This window comes from Ochotona curzoniae, unplaced genomic scaffold, assembly GCF_017591425.1.
Source record: "Ochotona curzoniae isolate NIBS_2020 unplaced genomic scaffold, NIBS_Ocur_1.0 scaffold_4701, whole genome shotgun sequence".
Classification (NCBI taxonomy): Eukaryota; Metazoa; Chordata; class Mammalia; order Lagomorpha; family Ochotonidae; genus Ochotona; species Ochotona curzoniae.
The window spans coordinates 34127491-34139898 of record NW_024467122.1 but is presented as its reverse complement, the minus strand read 5'-3'; the positions used below and the strand labels follow the sequence as shown (position 1 = coordinate 34139898).

Sequence of the window (12408 nt, the reverse complement as noted above, 5' to 3'; positions counted from 1 at the left end):
ACGCTCGCTCGCTCCGACGCCGGGCGCTGCCCGAGCCCGCCGTGCCTCCCCGCGCAGGTGGCCGGGGCGCGCCGCGGGGGTGGCGCCTGCGCGCCGGCCTCCCCCGGGTGGGCAGTGCGCGGGGGAGGGGCGGCCGGCGCCGCCAGGCCCGGGGCCCCCGGCTCCCCGCGCCCCCCGCGCCCCCCGCGCAGTGCTCATGCGCGCCGCCCGGCCTTTATAGCGGCCCCGGGAGCAGCGCTGGCGGCACTCGGGCGCAGCCGTGCGCATCCCACGCAGGTGTGGAGCTCCGGCCGCGGGCACGGGCGCGCAACACCCCGGAGCCTGCCTGTTCGTGCCTGGTGGCCCTTGGTCACTCGCTCCGGGGTTGTCTGTCCGCCTTGGGACGGGCGCGCCGTCTGTCTCTCTCTCTCTCTCTCTCTCTCTCTCTCTCTCTCTCTGTCTCTCTGTCTCTCTCTCTCTCTCTCTGTGCGGTCCCAGGTTTGCAGCCGGGACGCAGCTTTCCAACATCTCAAGGGGTATCAGCCCCAAAGCCGCGGCTGCAGCTTCTCGTCCTTCCCTCCCCTCGGCCGCCCGTGGGCTTGTGAGGGCTGCGGGACCTCGGAGGAGGGGCGGGCAGGCAGGCGCCTGCGGTGGGCATTGCGGGGCCTCGGCTCCCCGCAATCCCAGCCTCCCGCACCTTCTCGCTCTCTCCCAGGTCCGCACCGCTGCTCTCCCACCATGTCTGCAGCCTGGCTCCCGGCTCTCTGCCTCGGTGGGTAGACGTCCTAGGCGCCCCTTCCCCTCGCGCACAGCCCGGTGGAGCTGCCGCCAGCGCTCGCTCTCCCTCTCTTGGCAGGTGTGTGTGTGCTGCTGCCGCTGCCGAAGCCCGCGGACAGCGAGGGAACCGGTGAGTCGCGCGGTTCCTGGGGTCGGGGCAGTTGCCATCAGGCCCCCTGAACCCTGGCCGGGGGTCCCAGAGCTGGAGGCTGCGGAGCGGGGAGCATTGTGGCTTCCCCGCTTCGCACACCGGGCATTCCCGGCTGGGACTCGGGCGACACTGGCGAGACTCGAAGCGCGCTTACCCCGTGTGCACGCACCATCCGGTGCCGCTGCGCCCAGGGGTCGAGGAGAAGCTTTGCAGAACGGAACTGGAGCTATTGGTCTCCCGGGAAGGGGCGAGGTTCGCGCGTTCGGCTCACCTTGGTGGGCACGCTAGCTGTGTTCCCAGATGTAACCCCTGATTTAAAAGCCGCCGTCTCCGTGCCAGTTGGCCCTGTGGGAAAGTCTCAAAACGAGTTTGTTCCACGTGTCCGCTTGCGGGTGTGTGGTTCGGTGTGTTTTCTGTAAGGTAAGACGCAAATTCTTGTGTTAAAGCCATCGTTTTCCTGGGTTGTGGGACAGGGGTAAGTGCTGCGGCTGAGTGCACTTCTCACGCTGTGCAGGGAGAAGCAGGTGGTGTACCTGGAGGGGCCACCTCTGCCACCAGTGGAGGCACATGGGTAGCAGGTGTGAGGCCAGTGTGGGAATCAGGATTGTACATTTCCCAGCTGACAGAGGGTTTCAGAGCCAAAGACCAGACACAGTACGTGGCACCCTCTCCCTCCACCACCCCCTCCCACCAGGGACCTGCCCAGGCAGGGTCCAGCTTGTCACATATCAGGGGGCAGTGTGGCCAGACAGCGTCCCCCCCGTCTTGGAGCAAAGTGAGGAGTTTGTTGGAAGCATCTGTCTGGACAAGGTCTGGGTGGCCAGAGTTTCCTGTGTTTGGGAAGTGGAACTTAATGGCCTTTGTTCAGTTTAATAGCCACAGGACTGTGACAGAGGGACCTGCTGTGCTGGCCCCCAGCTCGTTCTGCCCGTGGCCAACAGCTTATCTTTGTCCTAGTTTGATTCTTTACTGGGCAGGCTGACTGGAGACTTGGAAAAAACTATCTGTGCTTTCTCAAAATGCTTGCGCTGCTGGATGTGCGTTTGGGGGCACATTTGGCACAGAGATGATCAGGTTTAAGGAAGATGAAAATGCTCCTCTCTGGAGGGCCCTGCCTTCCCCAGATTCCTGCCACTGGGGAGTCGCACAATGTTTCTCTGCCAAGTTTACTCCACGGCTTTCATTTCCTCATCTGTAAAACGGAGGGACTGAATTGGAGCATCTATCTCTGTGATCTACACCAGGGTTGTTTTACCGGGTTGCCTACGTTCACAAGTGTTCGGGTTCTGTGTTTACAGCCTCACTGGGATAATGGTCCTTGGAAGAGAAGGGTGGAGTGGCCAGATAAGGGCATGTGTGGGTGAACATGGACTCCCGAGGCTCAGGCCAGAGCTGCCATCCTCGCCACGCACGGCTGTGTGCTCAGTGTCATAGTGGAGATTTGTATCTTTCTGGGATGAGACAGTAAAATATCTACCGGCTGTTACTTTTTTTTTTTCCTGGACTTGATTGACTTATAAGCACTTATTTCCAAACTGATGAAGTAAGGCAGGCCTGGGAAAATTCTCCCATTAAGGCGTTGAAAGTGGTTGTGGGACCAGTTTCAATTGGAAAACCATCCGTTGGCTGGTGCAGCCCTGGAATGGCATGGAACAGCGCAGAAACCCTTACTCTTGGTGGAGGTGTGGAATTCAGGGGAGGGCGACCCGGCTCTGTTTCTTCTGATGCGGGAAGATGGCGTGTTCTGTCCCTCGTCCCCGCTTTCTCTGCAGCTCCCGTGGCAATCTCGTGCTCTACACGGGGCTTGGACATCAGGAAGGAGAAAGTGGACGTGCTGTGTCCTGCGGGCTGCCCCCTGGAGGAATTCTCTGTGTTTGGGAACATAGTTTATGCTTCTGTGTCGAGCATCTGTGGGGCAGCTATCCACAGGTGAGGCCAAGGCTGCCCCAGGGAGAAGGGCGTACACTGTGGTCCCCCCTTCCACCACAGCCATTTGGAACCCCTTCCTCCTCGTTGCTCCTTCCCTTGCCAGCTCTGGCCTTACAAGAGGGATTCATTTTAAAAGTTTTCCTGGATATTCTTGAAACAGTAAATACACCAGGGAAGACTTCTGACAGTCCAGCTGCTTTTCCTCCTGTGAATGCCATTTTTCTCTGATTTTTTTTTAAGATTTATTTTTATTATTTTTGTATTGGAAAGGCGGATATACATAGAGGAGAGACAGAGAGGAAGATCTTCTGTCCAATGATTCACTCCCCAAGTGAGCACAACGGCCGATGCTATGCCGATCCGAAGCCAGGAGCCTCTTCTGGGTCTCCCACGCGGGTGCAGGGTCCCAAAGCTTTGGCCCATCCTTGACTGCTTTCCCGGGTCACAGGCAGGGAGCTGGAAGGGAAGTGGGGCTGCTGGGATAGAACCGGCACCCATATGGGATCCCTGGCGTGCAAGGCGAGGACCTTAACCACTGCGCCACCGCGCCGGGCCCTGATTTTTTTTTTACTATGTGCCAGCCATTTTTTTTAAACTTCTGCTGCCATTCTACAACATGGGTACAGTTTTACAGACGAGGAAGGTGAACCCGGAGATTGCCAGATACCTCACCCCAGGTCTCGGTGGTCAGCCAGTCCCATGCCATCAAAGGCAAATGTCACTAGCATATATTTTAGCAGAAGACCATCACAAGACATTGTGTAAAAACCCCTGGTCCCTGAGCTGCCTGGAATAGATGCTGCCTGTGTATTCTCAGCAACAGTGAGAAGTGCAGCATCACAGAGCCGCTTGCCCAGGCAGGTCCTGTCCCTGCAGAAGCTTAGCTGTCCCTTAGCTGCCTTCCTGACAGAACGCCGCGGTCCTGTCCCCCTCGCCTGCGGGATGCCCTGACAGTGTGCGTGGCACCGCAGCTGTGACCGTTGTGTTGCAGGGGAGTGATCAGCCCTGCAGGGGGACCCGTACGAGTCTATAGCCTTCCCGGCCGAGAAAACTACTCCTCCACAGATGCCAATGGCGTCCGCTCTCAGACACTTTCCCGATGGTCTGCTTCCTTCACAGTGACAAGTAGGTGCAATCACATTGTTCTCATGTTCGTAGAAACACTGTCCTCCCTCCCTCCAAGAATGTTGTCTGCTTTCCTTAGTCCAGCCTCTTTGATGGCAAAACCTGTGATCAAGAAGAGGTCAGCTGCCGTTTAGAATTGGGAGATCCGAGGGATCGAGTACTCATCCAGGCCAATTTGGGTGAATGGGGGACAAACAGCTGTGCAGGCAGATAATTGCAACAGAAACCTGAACTGTGTGCCGTCAGGACTCCTGAACACTTACCCAGTGACACGAAACTGAAAAACTAGTCAAAAATAGAAAGATAAGGATTCCTTTTGGTTCACTGAAAACAAACCATCTGATATTTGCCTCTGTAGTTACCATTACTGTATTAGGTTTATCAACATGTAGAATCCCGAATTAAACTCACAATATTTCGATGGTGTAGAAAAGGGAAAGATATGCTTCTATTTATTTTAACAGAAGGCAAAAGTAATGCCCAGGAAGCCACGGGCCGAGCAGTGTCCACAGCACGCCCAGCAACAGGTATGACATAGGGAACCTTCCTCAGCTGCTTGGCACAGGAAGTGATAAATGCGTTACCCGTAGCCTTCCTTTTGAGTATCAATATTAAAGAGAAAGAAAGCAGATGTGTTTATTGGTGTATTATACACACCTATTTCATTATATTGCCTTTTTAATATTTTTAATTATAAACTCTGCCACTCCCCTGAAATCCACTTTCTCCTGTTTCATAACTCATGTCTAGCGACTTCTTTGATGCCATTTGCTTTCTTACATTCCCTTCATTACTTCACTGTAACACGAATAAAAGGAGCTTGCGTGGGGCTTTGCAAGAGACAGGTAGGGGTCCTCTGTTCTAACCCTTGGCAAGTGCTAAAACCAAATTAGTGGAGAACATTAAGGCATAACTGAGTTTCTGAACTTGCCTCAGTGGTGGATCTGGGTTAACCCTGGATTAAAGGCAAATATCAAGTATATGGACTGATTAGAGTCCTCAGAAGATTCATTATTGGAGCAACGCTCCCCTCATCCAGAAAACCATGAGAATATGAATTTTTCTTCCGCAAGTCCTAAAAAATAACACTGCTTGTCAAGAGCTTTTCCTGACATGGGCTGCCCTCTAAGGAAACTGTCTCTTTGACTCACACCAAGTGTTGCCATTGTTTCAGGGAAACGACTAAAGAAAACTCCAGAGAAGAAAACGGGTAATAAAGGTAAGGACCCAAACACCCATTCAAGAAGGTGGCACTGCCCCCTCTCTCCTCTCGAGTCCTAACAAAAGGCTCCTCTGTGTGTCCAGACTGCAAAGCTGACATTGCATTCCTGATCGATGGAAGCTTTAATATTGGGCAGCGCCGATTTAACCTGCAGAAGAACTTTGTTGGGAAAGTGGCTCTGATGTTGGGAATTGGGACCGAAGGACCACACGTGGGCCTTGTTCAAGCCAGGTACCCACCTTGTTGAAATGGGGGAAGACTCGAGTGATGCCTTGAATGGTAAATTAACCATCCTTTTAGTAGGTACATTTGTTTCAGTACAACATAACCATATTGAGTTTTGGTAAGCTGGATCCCTATGATACGCATTCAGGGTTGAAGTCCGCATGAGTGGGCCCAGACGGTTTTCCTTCTGGAGTGACAAGATTCAGAGAATTCTCTGCTAGCTCTAAGGAGGACTGGAAGTAGATGGAGGGATTCCATGGTTGACACTGTCATCTCAGCACGGATACTCCGTTAGGTTACCAAGTTCCCTTCACAGAAAGAGAATGATGCAGTGATATATCTGTCCTTCCCCTTCTGTCATGATTTTTAATTCTTTCCAAATTCTATTCATTTAAAAATATTTGCTGGAAAAAAGGGCCTGGCACGATAGCGTAGTGGTTAAGGTTCTCGTCTTGCACACCCGGGATCCCATATGGGCTCCGGTTCTAATCCCAGCAGCTCCACTTCCCATCCAGCTCCCTGCCTGTGGCCTGGGAAAGCAGTTGAGGACGGCCCAGAGCTTTTAAATATATGTAAAAAAAAAATTAACAAAAAAAATATTCGCTGACGGCTTTTCAAATTGCGATATGCTTGTTATGGAAATCTTGAAAAATACAAAGAAAGCAAATTTTCCAAACATACATCCTATAGCTAATCACTGTAAAATCTTTTACTTCAAATTTTTTCATTTTTGGAACAGACTTACAGAGAGAGATCCATCTTCCATCTGCTGACTCACGCAAATGGACACAAGGGTGGAGCCACGCCTCTGAAGCCAGGAGTTTTTCTGGATCTCTCACATGGGGGCAGGGCTCAAGGACTTGGGCCATCCTCTGCTGTTTCCCAGGCCAGAAGCAGGGAGCTGGATCAAAGTGGAGGAGCAGGCCTGGCACAATTGCCTAGTGGCTAAATCCTTGTCTTATATATACCAGGATCCTATATAGGTATGGATTTGTGTCCTGGCTGCTCCACTTCCCATCCAGCTCCCTCTTGTGGAAAGCAGTAGAGCCCAGCCCAGTCTTGGGACCCAGCACCTGTATAGGAGACCTTGAAGAAGCTCCTGGCTCCTGGTTTTGGATTGGCTCAGCTCCAACCATTGTGGCCACTTGGGAAGTGAACCAGCAGACGGAAGATCTTTCTTCATCTCCCCTTCTCTATACATCTGCCTTTCCAATAAAATAAATAAATCTTAAAAAAAAAAAGGCAGCAGCTGGGACATGAATCAGCTACATGGGATGCTGGTTCCGTAGGTGGAAGCTTAGCCTATAATGTCATAGTGCCAATCCCTTCATTCCAGTTGTTTGAGTATTTTAATATTTGACTATGTATGTCCTTTCCAAAAGCCTAGGCTATAAAAATGTCTTTTGTCCTATTTTTTTTTTATCTCTTAGTATTGTGACCATTTTCTAATCATAATTATTCACCCAAAAGGATGTTTCATAACTATCCTTTGAATGATTGTTTCTTATTATCCTACTGCTTTTTCATCATGGTCTCAATCACCTGGGCCCCAGTTTCTTAGTTATTACTGGAATAAAAATAATCTAATAAAGTTATGGGATTATACATGATCTATGCATTTAATGCATTAGTCACAATATACTAAATCCACATTTTAACAATTGTTATGTTTCTAAAATAGCCCCAAGAAACAAGTGCACAAGAATGCAATGCCTTGCGCTTACTTCAGCAGCACATAATACTAAAATCGGAAAGAATACAATGCTTTGATTGACTATATGCCAAGGAATTAAGAAACAAAGCTGGATATTGAAAACTTGACTTTTCAAAGTATATATACATGTATTGAAACATCACGATACCGCTATGTTATTTACATGTTTGTTTTTACTTATTTCTATTTATTTGAAAGAACGATGAGTAACCTCCCTTCAGTCACTTTACTCCCTAAATGCCTACATTAGCTGGGGCTGGGTCAGACCTGAGCCAGGAGCCAGGAACTCCGTCTTCATCTCCTGTGTCGGTGGAGTAGATTTAAATACGTGAGCCACCACCTGCTGCCTCCCAGGATTCACATGACCAAAAAGCTGAATGGGAAGTAGAGTAGCAAGGACCTGAACCAGGCATTCAAAATGGGATGTGGATATCTCTGGCAGCAACTTAACCCACTGGACCAAAATTTTAAACATAAAAAAGTTCAAGCATTAAAAAAAAAAAAGCACTGCAGGGCCCAGCGTGGTAGCCTAACAACTAAAGTCCTCACCTTGCATGCACCAGGATCCATATGGGCGCCAATTTGTGTCCTGGCAGTCCCACTTCTCATCCACCTCCTGCTTGTGGCCTGGGAAAGCAGTAAAGGATGGCCCAAACCCTTGGAATCCTGTATCCATGTGGGAGACCCATAAGGGACTTTGGGCTCCTGGCCTCAGATCGGTGCAGCTCTGGCAGGTGCAGTCATTTGGGGAGTGAATCATCAAATGGAAGATCTTCCTCTGTCTCTCCTCCTCTCTGTATATCTGCTTTCCGATAAAAAAATTTTAAAAATCTTAAAAAATTTAAAAATCACTGCAGCATGTTCGCCTTTCCGATATACCATGGGTAACATTCTGTTTGTTTTCCTTAGTGAGCATCCTAAAATAGAATTTTACTTGAAAAACTTTACAACAGCCAAAGATGTTTTGTTTGCCATAAAGGAAGTAGGTTTCAGAGGCGGTAATTCCAATACAGGTAAGTAGACTTTGACACTTCGCATGTCATGTTGGAGATGGTTATCCATGATTAACATGTAAGGCAGTATTACACTACTTTTATATAACTTTTTTTTTTTAATGTATTTCCTCGGGGGTGGAGAAACAAGCAAATACGAGTACATTCTCCCACCTGCTGGTTACCTCTAAAGTATCTAGAACAGCTGGGACTGGCCAAGCTAAAGCCAGGGGCTGGGAACTTAATCCAGGTCTCCTATGTTGGTGGCAGAGCCATAACTTGCAGCCTCCCATGGTGCCTGTTAGCAGGAAGCTGGGATCGGAAGCTGAGCCAGAAGCCACACCTAGGTTCCCAGTACACGATGTGCACCACCCCAGTGAGTCTTAATCGCTGGGCTTATATAAGAGTCTTATATAAGCAAGTAACTGCAGACATCTTGGCTATACCTGCATTTGATCATCCGAGATACTTAGTGTGTAATGGAAAGTAGACCAAAGGGTTGACAGATTGTATAATCCTTGTTAAGATAGGTAGATGACACTTTAGAGAAGTTTAACAGCAGCGCAGAGAGCATGAATTGCCTAATGAATGCAGATGTGGTCATAAGCATTAAAGAACACCCCTGACCCTCTCAGACTTGGACTCTGAGCAGTCGTCAGCGTGCTGCAAAGAGCACACATACTGGAGTCAGCTCAGTGACTTTCTCGGTGACTGATGGGAGGTAGGGAGGTGTGAGGCTCCCGGGAGGTGGAAGGGGAAGTTATGTGGGTCACCATCAGTGCAGGCAGTTCCACTTAACTGGCATCGTGTTGCTATGGGGAGTGAGAAATGTGACTGGAGCAGTGATGAACACATTTGCCTTCTTCAAACCTAGGAAAAGCACTGAAACATACTGCTCAGAAATTCTTCACGCCAGAGACTGGAGTGAGGAAAGGAATCCCCAAAGTGGTGGTGGTCTTCATTGACGGCTGGCCTTCTGATGACATTGAAGAAGCAGGCATTGTGGCCAGAGAGTTTGGTGTCAACGTATTTATAGTTTCTGTGGCCAGACCTACCCCTGAAGAACTGGGGATGGTTCAGGATGTCGCATTTGTCGATAAGGTAATGTGGTGGGGGTTGTCATTGGTGTGGTGCCAGACATTCGGTTTCCGACCTCCCAGTCGTGCTGGCTGGCCCATACCTGTTAGCTCTGGATGTTTGAGACTGTTAACACTTTTCACAACAGGACGTTTGAGCCCTCTGGGAATCTTCTGTGTCTCCCCCATTAGGCTGTCTGTCGGAACAATGGCTTCTTCTCTTACCACATGCCCAACTGGTTCGGCACCACCAAATACGTAAAGCCTCTGGTGCAGAAGCTCTGCACTCACGAGCAGATGATGTGCAGCAAGACCTGCTATAACTCCGTGAACATTGCTTTTCTCATTGATGGCTCCAGCAGCGTCGGGGAAAGCAATTTCCGCCTCATGCTTGAGTTTGTCTCCAACATAGCCAAGACTTTTGAAATCTCGGACATTGGTGCCAAAATAGCTGCAGTCCAGTTCACTTACGACCAGCGCACAGAATTCAGTTTCACTGACTACAGCACCAAAGAAAATGTGCTAGCTGTTATCAGAAACATCCGCTACATGAGCGGTGGCACGGCTACCGGTGATGCCATTTCCTTTACTGTCAGAAATGTGTTTGGGCCCGTGAGGGACAGCCCCAACAAGAACTTCTTGGTCATTGTCACAGATGGGCAGTCCTATGACGACGTCAGAGGCCCTGCTGCTGCTGCACATGATGCAGGTAAGGTTCTCGTCTTTGGTATGACAAGGGAACTAGGAAGGTTCAGTAAATTTAAAGCATAAATGAAAGCTTCCATTTTACTGAACAAACACTTGCAGTGCGGTGGTCGGTTATTGTTACATTGGCAGAACAGCCCTACTGATCTCCTCCTACAGAAAATAAAGCAAGACAACACAGTGTAAATATAAATAGCAGAGTCAAGACTTAAACGCAGGCATTGTGGCTGAAGGCGGTGCTGCCCAGCATTGGCTTGTTGCAGGCTTGCTGACAAAGTGCATTACATGTGCTCGGGTTCAGCTCAAAGTTGGAATATAGCTGCAAACCATCGCAGGGTACCACAGCCTCCCAGGTAACCCTTTACTTGAGGGAAGTTTTCAGTCTGGCATGTTTTCTAGTAAGACAAAACCTACAATAAGAACTTTAATCTCACTTGTCCGAGGCTTTGTTGCTGAAGATGTCAGCATGAGGTGTTGCTGAAAACAAGGGCCCACAGACAGCAGAGGGGCCCTTTCTGATGCAGCCGGTGGCTCGGGAGGAAGGAACCAACAGCCCTGCCCTTCTCTGTCCTGTGTACTTTCCTCCCCCTGCAATTCCCAGGAACGTATTTCCTTTTCTGCCTACTATGGCTTCTGCCAGTATATTTATACATTATTTTTATAATTATTAAAGAAATACTGTTTTCATTAAGTAGGAAAGAGAATTCATATAGTAATTTAAGCTGTTTTTTTCTGGAGTGTTTTGTATGCATCAGTGAAGATCTGCTTACTGTCATAGCCTTAAAACTGATACACAGTCACCAGGATTGTATTCAGGCCAAAGTGACAAATATTTTCTGTGATTCAACTTCAGGAGGTTGGGACCACAGTAAGTTTCTTGGAAATTATCCCTTAGTGGTAGCAAAAAGTTAGCAAAGCCAAAAAGCAGGGTGGGTGTTTAGGGCAAGGTCGTAACTGATTGTTACAATGTTGGCGTGAGCTGAACTAGGTGAATCAGAAGACTTGAAAAATGAGGCGGAGGGGGGGTATTTAGGAAGGAAAATACATTTTTGTGTCGGGGGCAAGTGTGGAGGTGAATAGGAACTGTTTCAAGTAGATTTACATCACTTAAATTCACAACTTGAGTCACTGCACATTTCCCAAAGGGGAATGTATCTGTGGTAGTGGAGAAGTAGCTGTTTCAGAAACAGAAAGTTAAAAGGAATTTCCTCCAGCAGTTTGAAGATTGGGATTGCAGTGAATCCAGCTAGTGATAATACCACCCTGGGCAAAATGCAGTTGTACTGAAAGACTTCTTCTAACTTGAGACAATCCAGTTACAATGCATGAGCATCAGATTTTTGCGTTGGAAACAGACCACTTCAGATTGTTGGGTGATTAAAATGGGAAGTGTTTAGATTATGATCCATATGGGGCCTAGCCCACATTCCTGAGACAGTGTATCCTTCTGTAACTGGTTGCTGTACCACAGTGTTTAATTGCAGTGATAGGCAGGAAGATTTCCTGCTTATCTCAAATGGGGACATTTTCATCATGTAGGTTTGCTGCAACATCTTTGTCAGAGTACTGTGTCGGGTTCAAAATTACTACCTTGCTAGGTGCATTCTCTCATAGATTATACTGAACTCAAATACTTTCTGACAGTGAACATATAATTTCTATGTTTCTGTGATGGTAGAGTTGCTGGTTTTGACCAAACAGCTGAGCTACTTTGGATACCAGGACTGTAAAAACCTAAAATGCAGTACAGAGGATTTAATTCTTAAGATATTACTGAGCAGTTTTCTTTGTGACTCTGTGCTAATACAGAAATAATATATATACACATCCTTTTGATGTAAGCTGGAACTGGTTTTAATTCATTGAAAAATATTTCCATTGCAGGAATCACCATCTTTTCAGTAGGAGTGGCTTGGGCTCCTCTGGATGACCTGAAAGACATGGCCTCCAAACCAAAGGAATCACACGCCTTCTTCACAAGAGAGTTCACAGGACTAGAACCGATTGTTTCTGATGTCATTAGAGGCATTTGTAGAGATTTCTTAGAATCCCAGCAATAATAGTAACATTTTGACAACTGAAAGAAAAAGTGCAAGAGGACCTAATGTATAAATTGTATTCACGTAATACTGAAATACTGTAGCATACTAGGGTCAGATACAAAACTATTGAAGAAGTCAACAGCTATTTTAAGCACATAAGCATTCATTTAAAGCTACTGCTTTCTAATTATAACTGTTAGAAAGGCTCTGCTGTGGCTTCATAATCATGACAGACTCAGGAGAGGAAATATTGTGGATTAAGGTCCTAACCAGTACTCAGATGCCTATTAAATGTATAAATATGCAAATCCCATAGCTCAATAAAAGAAACCTGGTACTTAGACCAAAAGCAAATTTCCTGCCGTTAATCATTCTATATTGACTCCTTAAGAAAAATCAGAACATTTTAACAGCTCTTTAACATAGTTTAAATGTTGGCCCAAGTGGATATTTTCTCAAAACTAACAGTAG

The 12408-nt window shown here is 48.0% G+C and overlaps 1 protein-coding gene across 2 annotated transcripts; it reads left to right on the top strand.

Moving 5' to 3' along the window:
- The first annotated feature begins 249 nt into the window (after positions 1-249).
- On the top strand, positions 250-12291 carry COCH (cochlin). Of its 2 annotated transcripts, XM_040970246.1 has the most exons (12): positions 250-278; positions 695-751; positions 836-886; positions 2680-2836; positions 3828-3961; positions 4426-4488; positions 5136-5180; positions 5267-5414; positions 8032-8135; positions 8989-9215; positions 9383-9899; positions 11780-12291. In XM_040970246.1, the coding sequence occupies exons 2-12, from the start codon at positions 718-720 to the stop codon at positions 11953-11955; spliced, it is 1656 nt and encodes a 551-aa protein (XP_040826180.1). In that variant the 5' UTR covers positions 250-278; positions 695-717; the 3' UTR covers positions 11956-12291. The 2 variants fall into 2 exon arrangements, with proteins under 2 accessions (XP_040826180.1, XP_040826181.1); XM_040970247.1 differs by lacking the exons at positions 250-278; positions 836-886 and having other exon boundaries at positions 718-755; positions 2642-2836; positions 11780-11955.
- Positions 12292-12408: the final 117 nt, after the last annotated feature.